The 19,395-nt window shown below is 37.1% G+C and overlaps 1 protein-coding gene across 3 annotated transcripts in view; it reads left to right on the top strand.

The window, feature by feature from the left end:
* Positions 1-19,395, top strand: part of NT5C2 (5'-nucleotidase, cytosolic II) — a 101,164-nt gene that overhangs the window by 17,858 nt on the left and 63,911 nt on the right. For 2 of the 3 annotated variants that reach the window (XM_068961646.1, XM_068961645.1), the window contains exon 2: positions 4,341-4,465. In XM_068961646.1, coding sequence (XP_068817747.1) covers positions 4,365-4,465 — 101 coding nt within the window. In that variant the 5' untranslated portion in view covers positions 4,341-4,364. Of the gene's footprint in view, positions 1-4,340; positions 4,466-19,081; positions 19,227-19,395 lie in introns of those variants that run through there. The other variant, XM_068961647.1, reaches the window with a different exon arrangement.

The raw sequence follows: 19,395 nt of genomic DNA, 5'->3' as shown, positions 1-19,395 counted from the left end.
GCATGTGAAATAGGCTTCCCTGGTGCCTCAGTGATAAAGAATCCTCCTGCCAATGCAAGAGATGTGGGTTACATCACTGGGTTGTGGAGATTCCTTGAAGAAGGAAATGGCAACCCACTCCAGTATCTTGCCTAGAAAACCCCATGGATAGAGGAGCCTGGTGGGCTACAGCCCATGAGGTCGCAGAAGAGTTGTACAGATCTTAGCGAAAACAACGACCCATTTTATACACACACACATAGACACACACCATTTTCTTTATCTAGTCATTTGTCAATGGACATTTAGGTTGCTTCTATATTTTGGCTATTTTGAATACTGCTGCTATGAACATCAGGGTGCTTGTATCTTTTCAAATTACATAGTTTTCCCTGGATATGTGCCCAGGAGTGGGATTGCTGGATCTTATGGCAACTCTGTTTTTAGTTGTTTTTTTTTAAACCTCAGGCTAGAGGATGGACTTTCTTTCTTTAAATGAACCTTTTCATTAATTAATTTTTTTGGCTGTGCCACATGGCATAGGATCTTAGCTCCCCAGCCAGGGACTGAACCTGTCTGTGCCCTTGACATTGCAAGGTTGGAGTCCCAACCATTGGACTGCCAGGGAACACTCTATTTTTAGTTTTTTAAGGAACCTCCATACTGTTTTCCATGCTGGCTGCACTAGTTTACATTCCTCCCAACAGTGTAGGAGGGCTCCCTTTTCTCCACACCCTCTCCAACATTTGTTATTTGTATACTTTTAAATGATGGCCATTCTGACTGGTATGGGGACTTTCATGCATTGGAGAAGGAAATGTCAACCCACTGCAGTATTCTTGCCTGGAGAATCCCCATGGACAGAGGAGCCTGGTGGACTATAGTCCTTAGGGTTGCAAAGAGTTGGAATGAAGCGACTTATCACACAGACTAATAACAACAACTTAGTGGCTTTGACTATTCTAGCATTTGTGTGTTTGTCAGTTAATTTTTTATCCTCATTATGTATCATATTTTCCTTTTTCTTAGCATGCTACTAATTTTTTATTGGATGCCATACAGTATACATTTTACCTTGTTCAGTTCAGTTCAGTTGCTCAGTTGTGTCTGACTCTTTGGGACCCCATGAACTGCAGCACGCCAGGCCTCCCTGTCCATCACCAACTCCCGGAGTCCACCCAAACCCATGTCCATAGAGGCAGTGATGCCATCCAACAATCTCATCCTCTTACGTCCCCTTCTCCTCCTGCCCTCAATCTTTCCCAGCATCAGGGTCTTTTCAAATGAGTCAGCTCTTTGCATCAGGTGGCCTAAGTATTGGAGTTTCAGCTTCAACATCAGTCCTTCCAATGAACACCCAGGACTGATCTCCTTTAGAATGGACTGGTTGGATCTCCTTGCAGTCCAAGGGACTCTCAAGAGTCTTCTCCAACACCACAGTTCAAAAGCATCAATTCTGCGGCACTCAGCTTTCTTTATAGTCCAAATCTCACATCCATACATGACCACTGGAAAAACCATAGCCTTGACTAGACGGACCTTTGTTGACAAAGTAATGTCTCTGTTTTTTAATATGCTGTCTAGGTTGGTCATAACTTTCCTTTCAAGGAGTAAGTGTCTTTTACTTTCATGGCTGCAATCACCATCTGCAGTGATTTTGGAGCCCAAAAAATAAAAGTCAGCCACTGTTTCCACTGTTTCCCTATCTGTTTCCCATGAAGTGATGGGACTGGATGCCATGATCTTCGTTTTCTGAATGTTGAAAAGCCAACTTTTTCACTCTCCTCTTTCACTTTCATCAAGAGGCTTTTTAGTTCCTCTTCATTTTCTGCCATAGGGTCGTGTTATCTGCATATCTGAGGTTATTGATATTTCTCCCAGCAATCTTGATTCCAGGTTGTGCTTCATCCAGCCCAGCGTTTCTCATGGTGTACTCTGCATAAAAGTTAAATAAGCAGGGTGACAATATACAGCCTTGACGTACTCCTTTTCCTATTTGGAACCAGTCTGTTGTTCCATGTCCAGTTCTAACTGTTGGCTTCCTGACCTGCATATAGGTTTCTCAAGAGGCAGGTCAGGTGATCTGGTATTCCCATCTCCTTCAGAATTTTCCAGTTTATTCTGATCCACACAGTCAAAGGCTTTGGAATAGAGGAGTCTTAAAATGTAGTTTTAAACCAGTGTTTAAAACTAATTTTTAACTAGAGTCTTTTCTTTTTGGCCACTCCTGTGGTATGCAGAATCCTAGTTCCCCAACCAGGGATCAAACCTATGAACCCTGCAGTGGAAGCATGGAGTCTTAACCACTGGACTGCCAGGGAAGTCCCTTGACTAGTACTAGCCAGTATCACAGTTACCTAAAGGGTTTGGAAATTTTGATTACTTCAGAAACATTACAGACCTAAATATATATCCAAAAGAACTGAAAACTAGTACTCAAGTAAATGCATTGTTCATACGTGTTCATAGCAGTATTGTTCACAGTAGCTAATAGGTGGAAAGAGTCCAAATGTCTATTGATGGATGGATGGATAAACAAATTGTGGTACATACAAATGGTGGAATATTTCTTATTCAGCCATAAAAAGGAAAGAAGTATCTGAAACATGGTACAACATGGATGAATCTAGAAAACATGCTAAGTAAAGGAAGCCAGACACAAAAACTCACGTATTATATGATTCTGCTTATATGATATATCCAGAATAGATCAACCCAAAGAGAACTGGGATTGGTAGTGGCCAGGGGGTAGGGGGAATGGGGGGAAACTGCTTACCAGGTAAGATTTATTTTTTAATATTTATTTGGCTGCACCAGGTCTTAGTTGTGGCACGTGGAATCTTATATCTTTGTTGTGTGTAGCATGTGGGATATCTAATTCCATGACCAGGGCTTGAACCCAGGCCCCCTGGATTGGGCATGAGGAGTCTTAGCCACTGGACCACCAGGGAATCCCTGAGTAAGGGGTTTTACTCTGGAGTGATAAAAATATTTTGAAACTCGGTAGAGGTGGTGGTTGAACTATACTATGAGCATACCAAATGCCATTGACTTATTCACTATAAACTTTGTTTTGTTATGTGAATTTTGCTTCAGTAAATTATTTTCAAAAGCTACAAAGATGACTTATTTAAAAATTGACAATGTAAACAGTGTTAGCATTTTCAAAATTGGGAATAAGTTAGAATGCAGATGTTTTCACAAATATTGGTACTTTGAAAGAAAGAAAGATGAAAGTGAGGTCGCTCAGTCGTGTCTGACTCTTTGTGACCCCATGGACCATAGCCCCCAGGTTTCTCCGTCCATGGGATTTTCCAGGCAAGAGTACTGGAGTGGGTTGCCATTTCCTTCTTCAAGGAATCTTTCCGACCCAGGGATCAAACCCAGGTCTCCCGCTTTGCAGGCAGATGGTTTACCCTCCGAGCCACCAGGGAAGCCCTATTGGTACTTTAATAAAATGTTAATAAAGATTTAACTCTAAAAGGTTATTTTTCATCCTTATTTAAAACTATTTACAGATGAAAACTTCTGTAAATAGAAGCAAAACCTATAACAGGGCCTATAGTTAAAATACAGTAAAGACATTTACCTGCTTACCTCGCTTTAAATGTTTATTCTAATGAGATTAAATCTTTTAGTTTATTTCTTCTTCGAGTTCAGTCTTTAATGCTATCTGGAAGATAATTTATTGTAGAAAAATATAAAAGCATAATCTAATTAGAAGTCAAATGCACGTGACTTTTAGTTGTAGTACCATTGGTTGAATTTACTGTGTTTATCAGAATTTAAAAATTTCTTACTTTACATATTTTGAACATGTGTTAACTGAACATTATATATTTTCTCCAATCTTTGTGGTCTCAGCGCCTTTTCTAGAATCTGGGATTCAAGTAAATTATTACTGACTATTATGCTTAATTATTTGAAAGTGATATATGTGATCTTTCTGGATAGAAATTACTATATGAAATTATTTTCCTAAATTTACATAGTATGGAAGTGTTGATTTAATTTTCAGTTTATTTCCACATTCAATACATTTTATTTTATTTTTTCAAATGCGCGTTTGTTTAGTCTGCGTTGCGGCTTAGCTGTGGCGCGCAGGCCCAGTAGGGCACTGTGTCGCAGCTGCTGTGCACCTAGTCGCGCCCGCAGCATGTGTGGTCTTAGTCCCTGACCCTGGATTGAACCCGCATCTCCTGCATTTGGAAGGCTGATCTTAACCACTGGACCAGCAGGGAAGTCCCTCAACATATTTAAATAGATAGTTTGCAATCTACAATTTTACTAATTTTTTAAAAACCTGATATCAGTATATGCATGACAGTGTTAATATGCTAAATACTGATTTTTTTTTCTAGGATTGAGCGAACAGTTAAAACAAAATGACAACCTCCTGGAGTGATCGGTTACAGAATGCAGCAGATATGCCTGCTAACATGGATAAACATGCCCTGAAAAAGTATCGGCGAGAAGCCTATCATCGGTAAGTATTTGGTCTATTTATTTTATTTATTCTTTTTAAATTTTTGGCTGCACTGGCTTTTCGTTGCCATGCATCTGGGCTTTCTCTAGTTGTGGCAAGCAGGGGCTACTCTTCCTTGTCATTGGGAAGCATTTCTTGTGAAGCACAAGCTTGAGGGCTCTTGGGCTCAGTAGTGGAGGTGCATGGAACTAGTTGCTCTGTGGCATATGGGATCTTCCCAGACCAGAGATCGAACCTGTGTCCCCTGCATTGGCGGATTCCTAACCTCTGGCCCACCAGGGAAGTCCTATTTTATCAGCTTAATTCTCCAAACAGCTGTATACAGTGGGCATGTAATATCTTCATTTTACAGATTATGAAATTAGTGTGCAGAGTGGTTAGGTAATTTACCCTAGATCACATAGCTAGTTCATGGTTCAAACTCAGTCCAAAGTCTAGACTTCTAATTGCCAGACTTTTAACCACATTGCTGTTGCTGCTTTAAAATAAAATTTTTTTTTTTACTGCTTCTTATATTTACTTCTTTTATCTTATATCTACTAATAAAAGTCCTCAAGAGCAGAAAGTCTTCAGCTAAAAGATTGTGCCTTAGTTATTGATAATACAATTCTTAATTATCATTTACCAGAAACTGATTATAATTTTTAAATAGAGTTTTAGAGTTGTGCCTACTGATTACTGTGTTAGACTTGAATGTAAATAATTCTGGATATTAACAGCATTTTCTTATATTAAGACTTTAAAATTTCCTTTAAATCATTTTTCCTTTAAAAGTTTAAAGAGTAAAGTATTCTCAGTTTATTTGCCACTTTTAATAGATTCAGTTAAATGGCTGTTTCTAAATTTTAATGGCTACCTGAACCTTAAGTAGCTGAGATACTTGGAAGTAGGTATTGTAATTAGGAATCATTTGGTTTTAGACAGAAATTAGAAGTTTATACTTAGAGGATAGAAACATCTGTGCTGCACTAGAACCATCTCTGCTTCTGTCTTGGGAAAGCCAGGAATCAGTAGAAATGCTGGTTTACTGACAGTGATAAAAAAATTGCATAGGAACTCTAGGAAATCTGTGACAGCTCACTTACTCATCTGTTCTGAGATGGTTAAATTAGTTTATACAGATAAGTTTTTGTAAAGCAGACGAAAGAATTATTCTGCTTCCATTCTTTCCTGTGTAAGAAAGCTAATCCAGATTAGGTAGCATTTCAGTGGTTCAGTAAGCATTAATATTTTGAAGAAGATTGATACTGAATATTGAGTATTTTGAATGTTAATTATTGTTATCAGTAGTTGGCTTTTAAGTAGGTTGGTGATATTTTCCTGATAGTAGGTCACTAGATAGCATTTTTTTTTCCAATTTGTTGTTTACATTATGAAAAAAAAATGTAAGAACAAATATTATGACTACTGTTTGTACTATAGAACAAAATTTTGGAAAGTTAGAGTGTAAAAGATGAAAAATTAAAAACTGAATTCCCAAAGCAAAAAAACTGTATAGTTGAATCATTTAATTTATGATATTCACAAATTTTTATCACTTCAGGTGAAAACCACACCTTCCTGCCAATTAGTGTCACATTCCTAGAAGGATGTAAAGGATGAACCTTGAACTTCACAGAATGTGCTGATTTTTGTATTCTTGAGTTTAAAACACGGGTACTGCCTTTTCCAAATTCCAAATCTTTCATTCTGCTGTTTCTGTTTGCTTGTTATGTTCGTTGAGAACACCAGTTAGACTTCTACATTCTTGATGTGGTTTACACAAAGGGGTTTTAATGATCATCCAGAGTGTGTTGAACAGCTTCATGCAGTGTAAACTGTCCTTTCTTATCAGTTTCATTGAATGCATATTTATATTTCACACAGTCCTGGAGCTCAATATGACATAAACACATGAGCTGACAGCCCATCTGTCTTGGCAAGGTGTAATCTTCAGTCCATCCCACTGTAGACAGTGTAACTCATTTTAGACCCCCATAAGTTTTCTGTTTTGATCACTTACTGGGTGCAAATCTATCAGAAAGAAAAATAAGCCATATTTATACTGGTAGTATACTTCAAGGAACCAAAACATTTATATTGAATATTTATACATAATTTTAATAACCAAGGTCAAAAAGAAATGCACACAACTAATCTACTTTAAAAATGTAAGTGTCTAGAAATCATATATATTGTTTATTTATGATACAGTGAACCTAGAAACATAGTGAAGATGACAAAACACAAGCTTATAATGCTGCTCTGAAATTAGTTCTAAACAATGGGAAAGCATTAAAGCAATTGGAGTCAGAGTTGGAAGAGCTGAGTTCAAGTTTTGTTGTGATCCTGGGGAGGCCAGTTAGCCTCTCTGGGTGGTGGTTTCTTTAGCTATAAAATGATGAGATTAAAGATCTTTAATGCTTCTTCTAGCTTTAAAAATTTTATGCTCAGTAAATGTTTCTTGCTTTAAACTTACTAATGCTAGTTAATAATTGCCTGCTTGGGAGCTTATGATACATACTGCATGTGAGTCTTTGGTTAACTGATCCACAAGTGAAAACAAGCTGAGCATTTACTGAATAAACTCCCAGTCACTGGCCCATCAGGTCCTGATTTCACCTTCATGGAAATTCTCTGATGAATGTGTTTATATGAAGGAAACAAAGTATTTCATAACAAATTGATTTGACTCTATTAATTGGTGTTGGAGAAGACTCTTGAGAGTCCCTTGGACTGCAGGGAGATCCAACCAGTCCATCCTAAAGGAGGTCAGTCCTGGGTGTTCATTGGAAGGACTGATGTTGAAGCTGAAACTCCAGTACTTCGGCCACCTCATGCGAAAAGCTGACTCATTTGAAAAGACCCTGATGCTGGGAAAGATTGAGGGCAGGAGGAGAAGGGGACGACAGAGGATGAGATTGTTGGATGGCATCACCGACTCGATGGACATGGGTTTGGGTGGACTCTGGGAGTTGGTGATGGACAGGGAGGCCTGGTGTGCTGCAGTTCATGGGGTTGCAAAAAGCTGGACACGACTGAACAACTGAACTGAACTGAATTCCCATCAAGATAGGAAGACTCGAAATTAGTTAGTGGGTACCAGTGATCCTCTGCAGCAGTGAGACATGTTGCTTGATGTGTGTGGGAATTAAACTGTAAAACAGAGTGTTTAAGTGTGTGTGTAAAAATAAAAGGCATAACATATGCATTTGGATATGGGCTTCCCTGGTGGCTCAGAGGGTAAAGCATCTGCCTGCAATGCAGGAGACCTGGGTTCGATCCCTGAGTTGGGAAGATCCCCTGGAGAAGGAAATGGCACCCCACTCCAGTATTCTTGCCTGGAAAATCCCATGGACTGAGGAGCCTGGTAGGCTAGACTATTGGGTTGCAGAGTTGCACACGACTGAGTGACTTCACTTTGACTTTCTATGCATTTGGAAGAAATAAAATCTAGAGAGAGGTGTTTTGTACTTTCTATTCAGTTTTTTGTGGAGTCTTTATATTCATAAAATATACATTTGGTAATGATGTAACATCACTGAAAACAGGGGCTTAGAATTATGTAGTGAAGAGAGGTCATTCTAGGAAACACCAAGCATCCTAATTGTGTTTAATATGTCACAGCCTGAGAGCACTTCTGACTCATTTGGAATGATAACCTCCTGGAAGATTTTAGACAGGCTCTGACAGCTTATGTACTTCATATAGTAGAATAATAGGAAAAATAGAAAAAGCATCTTGAATGGTTTGAATTTTTAGATCATTTAAAACTTTTTTCCCTTTTTTTCTATTTTAGTAAAGTATGAAAGTGAAAGCGAAGTAGCTCAGTCGTGTCCGACTGTTTGTGACCCCATGGACTGCAGCCTACCAGGCTCCCCCGTCCATGGGATTTTCTAAGCAAGAGTACTGGAGTGGGGTGCCATTTCCTTCTCCAGGGAATCTTCCCAACCCAGGGATTGAACCTTGGTCTCCCTGCATTGCAAGCAGATGCTTTAACCTCTGAGCTGCCAGAGGTTAGCCAGAGGTTATACCCACTCCAGTACCCTTGCCTGGAAAATCCCATGGATGGAGTAGCCTGGTAGGCTGCAGTCCGTGGGGTCGCTGAGGGTCGGACACGACTGAGCGACTTCACTTTGACTTTTCACTTTCATGCATTGGAGAAAAAAATGGCAACCCACTCCAGTGTTCTTGCCTGGAGAATCCCAGGGACGGGGGAGCCTGGTAGGCTGCCGTCTATGGGGTTGCACAGAGTCGGACACAACTGAAATGACTTAGCAGTAGCAGCATACCCTTAGTAAAGTATACATGACCTAAAATTTGTCATCTTAACTGTTTTTAAGTATACAGTTTAGTGGTATTAAGTATATACACATTGTTAGGTAGTCATCACCACTGCCCATCCTTACAACTCTTTTCATTTTGTAAAATTAAAACCTTATACCTATTGAGCAGTAACTTTCCAGTCTCCCCTCACTCTAGCCCTTGGCAACCAGTCACCATTATCTTTCTGTCTTGACGGTTTTGACCACCTTAAGTACCTCTTGTAAATAGAATCATCCAGTGTTTGTCTTTTGTGACTGGCTTATTTCACTTAGGATGATGTCAACAAGATTCATCTATGTTGTAGCATATTCCAGAATTTCCTTTTAATACAGAGAATTAGGTTTTTGAACTCTTGCAGGTATTTGCTTTTGTTAATTAAAATTTTTAAATAGAAAGCATTGAAAAGAAATTTAGTTTTTTAGTTGTCAATTTATAGAGTATTCTATTTCAAGTCTTTATATTAAAGACATTTATTGGAGTTGGTAATTTATCATTGGTTAAAACAGGCAAGCTATGATGATCATTTATCATAATTGTACATTGTATGTGATGCTTCAGAATTCCCTTTTGGAAGAAGCTAAATATTTTTAATTAAGTAAATAAATACCTAACTTCCAACTTTTTTTCTTGCTTAATATTAGTCTTCTAAACTTCAGTATGGAAATGATGTTCATGTGTCATTATTAAGAAGCTGGCCTTTAGAATGTATGACGTGTTCTTCTTCCATTTCCTTGTTATGATTGTTGAGTTGTCTATGCTGGGGTTAATCATCAGGCCAAACCCTTCATTGGAATATGTTTCTGTATATGGTCAGAAGACAGGCTGAGCTGTTCAGATCTCATTGTGGCTTGAAGGAGACAGGTTAAACAATTACCTTTTGAATAGTACCCTGTTGGATATCTAGAATTTGATAATAATGAGTACCGATCACAGTTTGTGTCCACCAAATCCAGGAGTGAAACTATTAGAATTTTCATTTGCTCTTCCTGTTGACAGTACCCAGGATGCTGAAGTCAGGTATTTGGTTTTATCCTTTTAAAGTTTCAATGATTACAGTACAAATGAATTTTTGTAAGTGAATTTGCTCTTCATGAACATAGCTTGTGAATTCATCAGTTGTTTTTATCTTGTCTAACTGAAATTAGATAAGTAACTGGGCTTGTGAATTTTTGGTTATTCAAACTTTTGTCTTATTCTTGAAAGACATTCTAGTCACTTTGTCTTTAAAGTTCTTTGTATAGTTGTCTGAAATTATTTTTTAATTGAAATTTTGGCCTTTATATCAGTATTTACTTAGATCCGTTGAATAATAGTTTATTTTTCAGTCAACATAAGTTTATTGTGTATGTCTAAAGAATAAAAGGAATTTAATTTTTAGTACCTAGTGCTTAGCACATTATTAGAATTAGAGATGTTAATGGTGTTTTAACCTCAGATTAAAAACAAGTGTTAGATTTTATGCAGAAAAGGCCTACAGGTAAGTGAAGTTTAATTTTTTCATCAATTACTTAAAGATATCCATGAATGTCATTCAGCTTTTTGTATTATCAAAATGATACCATTTTGTATCATCACCAACCATGTTAGGAATGTGCTTTTAGGGAATAGGGAATGCCAATTAAAACCACATTGTATATACATATTACAGTGACTAAAATAAAAAATACTGGTAATACCAAATGTTGATAAGAATGTGGAGCATTTAGAACTCTGTTTCATTATTGGTAGAAAGGCAAAATGCTCCAGCTACTCTGCAGAACAGTTTGGTAGTTTCTTATAAAGTTAGATACACTTATCTATCATTACTTACCATTTTGTATCATTTTGAGTTAACCTGCCATTTTAGTATAGTTTCTAATATTCAAGTGGATAAATTGTTAAAATTTCAGTAGTGATATTATAGATTGAAAGTCAAATGGAAATATAGGTCCTCAGAAATGCCAAGAAGCCATCCTTAAATAATGTACAGATGTCGTGTCAGAATAAGAAGAATGAGGTAGAGCATCAGAACTACATTAATCTTTTTGTTATTATATCATTCTAATGCTTTGGTTAGTGTTTTATATTTCTAAGGAATGACAAATGAGGACTCGGGGATTGGTAAGATTTTGAAACATTTGAGTGATGGAATACTATTTAGTAGTAACAAGGAATGAACTATTGATGCACACAACTTTAATGCAGCTCAAGAAAACTATGCTGAGTTAATAAAGCAAATCTCACAAAGTTACTTACTGTATGACTCCATAGCATGTCTGAAATGGTAAAATTATGGAGATTGGGGAAAGAGTAGTGGTTGCCAGGTGTTAGGGGTTGGCTTGGGTGGAGGGAGATGGGCGTAGCTATAAGAAGTAGCACAAGGAATCCTTGTGATGAAACTGTTTTGTATCTTGGCTCTAGTGGTGATTACATGAATCTACACAGACACAAATGAATGCATGTAAAACTGGTGAAATTTGAATAAGGTTGGTGAATTGTATCAATGTCAGTTTCCTGGTTGTGATATTGTATTATATTTATGCAAGATGTTCCCCCTGGGGATGAAGAGTATAGGAATCTCCTGTATTATTTCTTACTATTGCATGTGAATCTATAGTTATCTCAACATAACAAGTTTAATTTATACAATTCTCTCAGTGACATAACTTCTTGTATCATGGGTATTGTGTGTTCTAGATACAATTTCTCTTTAAAACATGCAGTGATGCTACTTTATGGAATACAAATTCTCTAAACTTCATTGTTCAAAAGAAGATGTTAGATCCTAAAATATTCTGAGTTTCTCTGCCACCATTCCCTCTGTGCTTTTTCCCCAAACAAAAAGTAAAATTAAAAAAAAAAGGAAAGTAGTGGTGGATATGGCAGTGGCAAGGAAGAGAAAGAACAAAAGATAGCAAATCTTTGATTTAATGAAACCCTATAGTAAGAAACTTTGGCTGAGGAAATGTTATTCATATTTAGATAGTCTGTTTCACCTTCAAGGATTCTTTTGTGTGTGTGTATGTATACATCTGTTTTCTGTAACATCTTACAAGAAAATGTGAATGAACTTTTTGGCCAAACCAATATATTTATAAATTAATATTTAGTCGTGCCATGTGGCTTGCAGTATCCCAGTTCCCTGATCAGGGATTGCCCAGCAGTGAAAGCCAGAACCCTAACCACGAGGCCACCAGGGAACTCCCTCAAGGATTCTTTTGGATATGGCTTCTTTTATTCAGCATAATGTCTAAGAGATTCAGCGATGTTTTTGTGTGTATCAGTAATTTGTTCTTTTTTTTTATTACTATCTGGCATTCTGTTGTATCATTATACCACAATTTGTTTATTCATTTGGACCTTTCCCACTTTTTTCAGTTTTTAGCTACCAACTTAGAAAGTATTTGTAAATCACACATCTGATTAAGGACTTGTATTCAGAATATATGAAGAACTTTTAAAATGCAACAATATAAAAACAACTCAATGAAGAAATGGGCAAAAGACTGACACGTCACTGCAGAGGACATGTGGATGGCATAAAAGGACATTCATAACATCACCAACCATGTTAGGAATGTGCTTGTAGGGATAGGGAGTGCCAATTAAAACCACATTGTACACACCTATTACAATGGCTAAAATAAAAATGCTGGCAGTACCAAATGTTGATAAGAATGTGGAGCATTCAGAATTCTGTTTCATTGTTGGTAGAAAGGCAAAATGCTCCAGCTACTCTGCAGAACAGTTTGGTAGTTTCTTATAAAGTTAAGAGACACTTAGCTAATGACCCAGAGATCTTACTCCTAGATACTTGTACTAGATAAATGAAGATTTTATGCTCATACAAAAAAACTGTGCATGAATAATGTGTAGAGTATATTAGTCTGTTGTTGCTCCATGACTAAGTCATGTCTAACTCTTTGCAACCCCATGGACTGCAGCATGCTGGGCTTCCCTGTCCTTCACTGTCTCCTGGAGTTTGCTCAAGCTCATGTCCATTGAGTCGGCGATGCTATCTAACCATTTCATCCTCTGTCGCCCGCTTCTTTTTCCTTCAATCTTCCCAGCATCAGGGCCTTTCCCAGTGAGTCAGCTCTTCGCATCAGGCAGCCAAAGTAATGGAGCCTCAGCATCAGTCTGTTCAGTGAATATTAAGGGTTGATTTCCTTTAGGATTGACTGGTTTTGCCTCAAACAGGAGACAACCCAAATATCCTTTAGTGAGTGAATGCCTAAATAAAATGCAGTACATCCACACAATGAAATATAACTCAGGAAGAAGGAACCACACTATCGATAAGACACAGCACCTTAACCCTCAAAGACAATCCTGGGTCAAAGAAGCCGGTCTTAAGAAGTTTCATACTGTATGATCCTGTTTATATGGTACTCTCAAGGACAAAACTATAGTGATGGATGGGCTTCCCAGTGGCTCAGTGGTAAAGAATCTGCCTGCAGTGCAGGAGACACAGGTTCAATCCCTGGGTCAGGAAGATCCCCTTGAGGAGGGCACAGCAACCCACTCTAGTGTTCCTGCGTGGCGAATCCCATGGTCGGAGGAGCCTGGCAGACTACAGTCCTTGGGGTCGCAGAGAGTCGGATACAAGTGAAGTGGCTGAGCACACTTAGTGATGGAGAACTGATAAGTGGATTCTTGGAGTTGTCAGAGGAGGAGCAGTGTGCCTACAGGAGGAAAGCAGGAGAGTTTTGGGGGTTTGGAACCATTTTGATTCCAGATTGTGATGGTTATTATACCAGTCTGTAAATGTATTGAAATTCATAGACATGGCACACCCCCAAAGTTTGATTTTACTGTATTTAAATTTTGAAAAAATAAAAGAATAGAAAGGAGTAGTATTCTGGGCCAGTGCTTAGAGCATACAGTTAGCTTTAGTAAGAGGAAAAATAGACTTTCCAAGTGGTTACTCTCATTTTCAGTTTTACCTGCAATGTGTGAAAGCAGCGTAACCACCATTTTAATATCAATCTCTTGAATAGTATGTCCAATTTATAAGTAATTTTGTTGGTTATGTAGTGACATATCAGTTTGGTTTTAATTTATATTTTTCTGGTGAATTATTAGGTTGAACACCTTTTTCATATGTTAACTAGCCATTTGGATACTGTCTTGTGACTTCCAGTCATTTGCTACTTGAGTTGTCTCTTTTTATTGATTTGTCTTAATACAGATTTTTTAAAAAACAGATTTATTGAGATTAATTCATAGAACATAAGATAGTAATATACAATTCAGTATATTAGTATATTGGGAGTTGTGTAAACATCTCCATTGTCTAATTGCAGGACATTTTCATCCCCCTCCCAAGAAAGTCTACACATGTTAGTAGACTTTCCTCCTCATTCTCTTCTCTCCCCAGTTCCTGTCAGTTTCTGACCTACTTTGTCTCTATAGAATTGCCTATTCTGGAGATTTCATATAAATGGAGTCATAAAATATGTGGCTCTTTTTCTTTTTCACGTGGTGTTTTCAGGATTCATCCATACTTAAGCGTGAGTCAATACTTAATTCCTTTAATGGCTGAATAATATTGCATTGTATGAATATACCACATTTTGTTTATATATTCACCTGTTGCTTAATACTTGGATTGTTTCTACATTTGGCTGGTATGAATAATGTTACTGCAAACATTCGTGTGTACATCTTGTGTGGATAGGTTTTCAGTGTTGGGGTTATATATATAGCAGTGGAATTTGCTGAGTCATACGGTAACTTTTGATTTAATTTATTGAAGAATCATCAAACTTTTGCCATGCAATTGCATCTTTTTACATTTCCTTCAGCAATATATGTGACTTCCAATTTCTCTACATTCTCAAAATAACACTTACTATTGTCAGTGGGTTTTTAAAAATTACTGTATCCATCCTAGTGTTTCTGTGGTGGTGTCTTGGTTTTGATATGCATTTCCCTTATGATTAATGGCGTTAAGCATCTTTTATGTTCTTACTGACCATTTACATAACTTCTTTCAGGAAATACCTCTTCAGATCCTTTGCCCGTTTCTTAACTGAGTTTGTCTTTTTATTGTTGGCTTGTATAAGTTCTTCATTTTTCTAGATACTAAACCTTTGTCTGATATATGATCTTCAGATATTTTTTCTCATTCCGTGAGTTGTGTTTTCACTTTCTTGGTAGTGTCATTTGAAGGACAAATGTTTTTACTGATGAAGTTCAATCTGTATATGATTTCTGTTTGTCATGCTTTTGTTTTCATGTTTAAGAAATCATTGCTAATCTCCGGACAAAGACTTATACCTGTATTTTCTTCTGAGAGTTATATAATTTTATGTTTAGGTTTTATATCCATTTTGAGTTACCTTTGTATATGGTGCAAGGTGAGGGTTTAAATTCCTTCTTTTGCATGTGAATATCCAGTTGTCTTAGTTCTGTTTGCTGAAAAAGAGTTCTGTTTCCAATACTCTCCAATTGTTAAATTAGGAAGAAAGGTTGCAGTCTTTAACGATTAAGTATGATGGTAGCTGTAGGTTTTTCACAGCTGCCCTGTATCAGTTTGAGGCAGTTCCTTTCTGATCTTAGTTTGAGATTCCTTTCTATTCCTAATTTGCAGAACCAAGGAAATAGAGGGTTGACTGCAGAGTTATATGTGGATTTTCAATTGTGTGGGCTTTGGTGCCCCAATACTCTCCTTGTTCAAGGGTCAACTATATTATATATAATAGTAACATGGTTTCAAAAATCAAAACTATGCAAGAAGACTGTCAGAAATGTCACTCCCACTAATGTTCCTCCCCAAATTGGTAGGTAATAAACTTTGGATTTCTTTTTATTTATCATGCTTGGGAGTCATTGGAGTTCTTTATTCTGTGCTTGCCTTTATGGTTTATAAATTTTCAGCTGTTATCTTTTCATGTGTTGTCTTTGCTCTGTTCTCTTTGGAGAAAGAACTCTGATAAGCGTATATTAGACTTTGGCACTGTTTTCCTCCCTTCCCATATCCTTTATTTTGTAGTTTTCATCCTTTTTTGTCTCTGTGTTACATTCTAGAATGTTTTTCCTGACCTACCTTCCAGTTCACTAGTTCTGTTTTTGGTTGGGTCTGACCTGAATCTGTTCATTACATTTTTTATTTTAATTAATTTTTAGTTTCTTTAGCATTTCATTTTGGAGTCTTTTTTCAAACTTTTTTTTTAAATTTCCAGATATATATTAAACATTTAAATATTTTTTTATAAAAGAAGTCCCTTTCTTAGGTTTTTAAAAAATTAGGTTTATTTTTGGTTGTGCTGCATCTTCGTTGCTGCACAAGGGGCTTTCTCTAGTTGCAGTGCATGGGCTCCTCATTCAGGTGGCTTCTCTTGTTGAGGAGCATGGGCTCAGGAGTTGTGGCACACAGGCTTAGTTGCTCCATAGCATGTGGAATCTTCCTGGACCAGGGATCAAACCCATGTCCCCCCACGTTGGCAGGCAGATTCTTATCCACTGTACCACCTGGAAAGTCCCTCAAGACATTTAAATCTTAATGAATTTTCGTTTAAGAATCAAAACGATCTGTAGTACATTCGTATCTCTGTTTCCAGCCACTTCCCTTTTCAAAGCATTTTAAAAATAATTGTAATTGTTACTATTCTCATTAGGAAGTCAAACCATCTGTGAGTGTGACTGCCATAAATCCAAGAAATAGAGAGTAATAACAGTTATCAATCGCAAATTTTAATCTTGTAATTATTTTTAAAACGTGCTTGAAATTATTTAGGTAATACATAACTAAATTCTTATTGTGCAATATTCAGGAATTCAGAAATATATACAGTAAAATATGAAAGTTCCCCTTCATTTACATTTTCACTCCCACTCCTCTTTGTCATAGGTAAACACTGTCAGTAGTTTGGAGAGCATTCTTCTAGTCCTCTTTCAGTGCATTTAAACACGTGAGCATGGTTGCATTTTAATAGAACCTCCTAATCATTCTAGATTCTGGCCTGTTCTTTTCATTCCTGATGGCGCTAGTCCAGGCTCTGGTCATCACTGTCGTGCATTGCAAAAGTGACCGTATAACCCCGCTTATGTCTGCCTGTTTTTATTTAGCCTCGTCATCTTCAGATGTGTTTTGTGAATCATGTTTATCACCCAGCTTAAGACCTTGAGTGGCATCATATCAAGAATGCTATAGGATAAATCCTAAACCCGCTAACATAGCATTTAAGACCCTGTGGGGCCTGAATCTTTTGCTTTCCACTTTCATCTTGAGCAGCTCCCTTCCTCAAATGCCTGTATTCTGTCAACGCTGAATTGCATCTAATTTTTTTTCCACACACCATAGTATCTGTGTCACTCTGCTTTTCATTCATAATTTCTCTTCTGTTGGAATGTTCTCCACCCCTGTTTCCTCTTAATCTGATTAACACTTGCTAATCCTTTTTAGTGTGGTGGTTAGGAACCTGGACCTTGGGTTAGTATTTTGGATTATTTCATTTTAATTTCTTTAGAATCACAGTATTTAACTGCTGTAAACTTTGTTCTGTCATCTATGAAATATGAATCACTTCTACCTCATAGAGTTATTTGAGATTAAATGAGATAATAACTGTAAAAGTGCTTAGTATAGTATCAGTTTAACAACAGCAATGTGGGCATCCTGTCTTTCAGTAAGAGAGCTGTACCTCTCTGTTGTGCATATGTCTAATACTACAATTACATACAACTTTTTAATGTTTTTGATGGCCCTCCTCCATTAGAGACTCCTTAAAATCAAGAACTGTCACGTTTGTCTTTGTGTTACTGGTACTAGGTACTGGCAGGTAGACATTTACTAAACATTTCTTAAATATATGAACTGAGTTTGAAATAGCTAGTCAGTGCAGTTTCTTTTGCACGGGAAACTCGTGTAAGTGTGTATACCTTCTATTCAAGTGAGATTTTTGTCTTCCTTTCTCTTTACAAGTAGAAAGTCTTAAAATAGTAATTACATTTATTTCCACTACACTGAGCTGTGATGCCACAAGCTGGAAATCCAGGGAAGCCATGGGAAGTTGGCACTCTTAAGGATTAGATCATTTTTCCATATTCAGTTTGTATTGTATTTATGGAATTTGATTTGAGGATAGTGAAAGTCCTTCATATTCATGTATAATTTGAGAATTGGATTTTTACAATGTATCTCCCAAGAGATATTTTGGTGAGATAATGCTTTCCCTGTTACCCCCAAGTTCCAATAGTTCTTTGAGTGCTTACAAATGACAGACAGATGTTATCTGTCTTCTATAGATGAAAAATCTCAGGCTTAGGTTAATTAACTTATTCAGCCAGAAAGCTGAATTTAAACCTAGTTGCTCTGGTGCTCATTCTCTTTCACCATACTGCTTTTCTAAATAAACTGAAAATAATTTTAGTTTGAATTTTTAGTCTTTGTTAGCGGTTTTTTTTAGTTACTTGGTGACTCTTTAAGCATTTTACAGTAACTAATAGAAATCTTTATTGTAAGATAGTTTGATATTGTTTAAAGATAAAGTTTTTAAAAATTTAAATCCAACTAGTATTTCTCTAAGGTATGTATATTTTATTTTTAAATCATCAGTAGGAGGATTTATTTGCCTTATCAATGTTCTTAGACTTTAGCACACTTGTTTATTTCTTCCCCTGTTGCATAATCCCTATGCATTATATTGGTCAGGAGGCAGGAATGTTGCAAATGTTTTTCTTTCAAACTGCAACTTGCTCTGAGATTTGGAATTAACCTTTCGAATGTTCTGGGTGTATCCTCCACATGCCAAAGATCTGTAAATTTCTTTTCACATGGGCTGACATTTTCAGGCTATGAGTAAAATATTTGTGAACACATGTTTTCCTTAAAAGTGGTTAATGATCAGAAGAGAGACCACAGTGTGGAAATACTTTAGGATACTCCTGTCATATGATCGGCACATAAATTCTTATTTTTCTTGTGGTTCGCATTGTTCATTTTCTAAAAGAGGAAATAACTAAACTGATAATTAAAACATACTTTTGTGTATTATGGTTTTTTTTTTTCTCTCTCTGAGAGTAAACTAAATGATTTGAACTGACTAGGGCCTCTCCATTCTGTGAAACTCACATTGTTTGCGTACTGTTGGCGGGCCTCATTAGGGGGTAAATTTGCTTTTTCTGAGTGTTTGCCAGTAACGATTCCTGTCTCTTACGGGAACTTGCCATTTGGATAGTGTCCTTCCTAAACTGGCCAGTCTTACACAGTTCAGACCATCAGTTATTTTTCCTGCTCTTCAATTTTTTCTTACTATTCTTTGGTTTTTAAGTATTTAAAGCTGAGGATATTGGTCTCAGATATTGCCTGCTTAGGGTTCGGCATCTTGCCCGAATTTGTTGGGCCTCTCAGGGCCTGAGTTCTCTGTGCTTTAACAAATGAGCTACAGTTCTCAAGAGATCAGTGAAGCTTGTTTGTTGATCCTGTATTCTCTTCCAGCGGAAGTAGATCTTTGAGAATGTCTAAGGAAGGGTAAGTGAGTTTATTATTCTTTTCTCCTCATTTTTCTCAGCGAAGAGATGTTCTAGTCATCTGAGTGAATTGGAAGATTAATAAGCAGTGCTACCAGTCTCAGTGGAGAGTGGAGATGGGGGAGAGATTGAAAGAAATTCAGCCGAAAGTTTACATTGCTAGTGTTTCA

The sequence above is a fragment of the Capricornis sumatraensis genome, chromosome 23 (genome assembly GCF_032405125.1).
Source record: "Capricornis sumatraensis isolate serow.1 chromosome 23, serow.2, whole genome shotgun sequence".
Taxonomy (NCBI): domain Eukaryota; kingdom Metazoa; phylum Chordata; class Mammalia; order Artiodactyla; family Bovidae; genus Capricornis; species Capricornis sumatraensis.
Note: the sequence above shows the minus strand (reverse complement) of the source record. Positions and strands in the feature narration are given on the sequence as shown.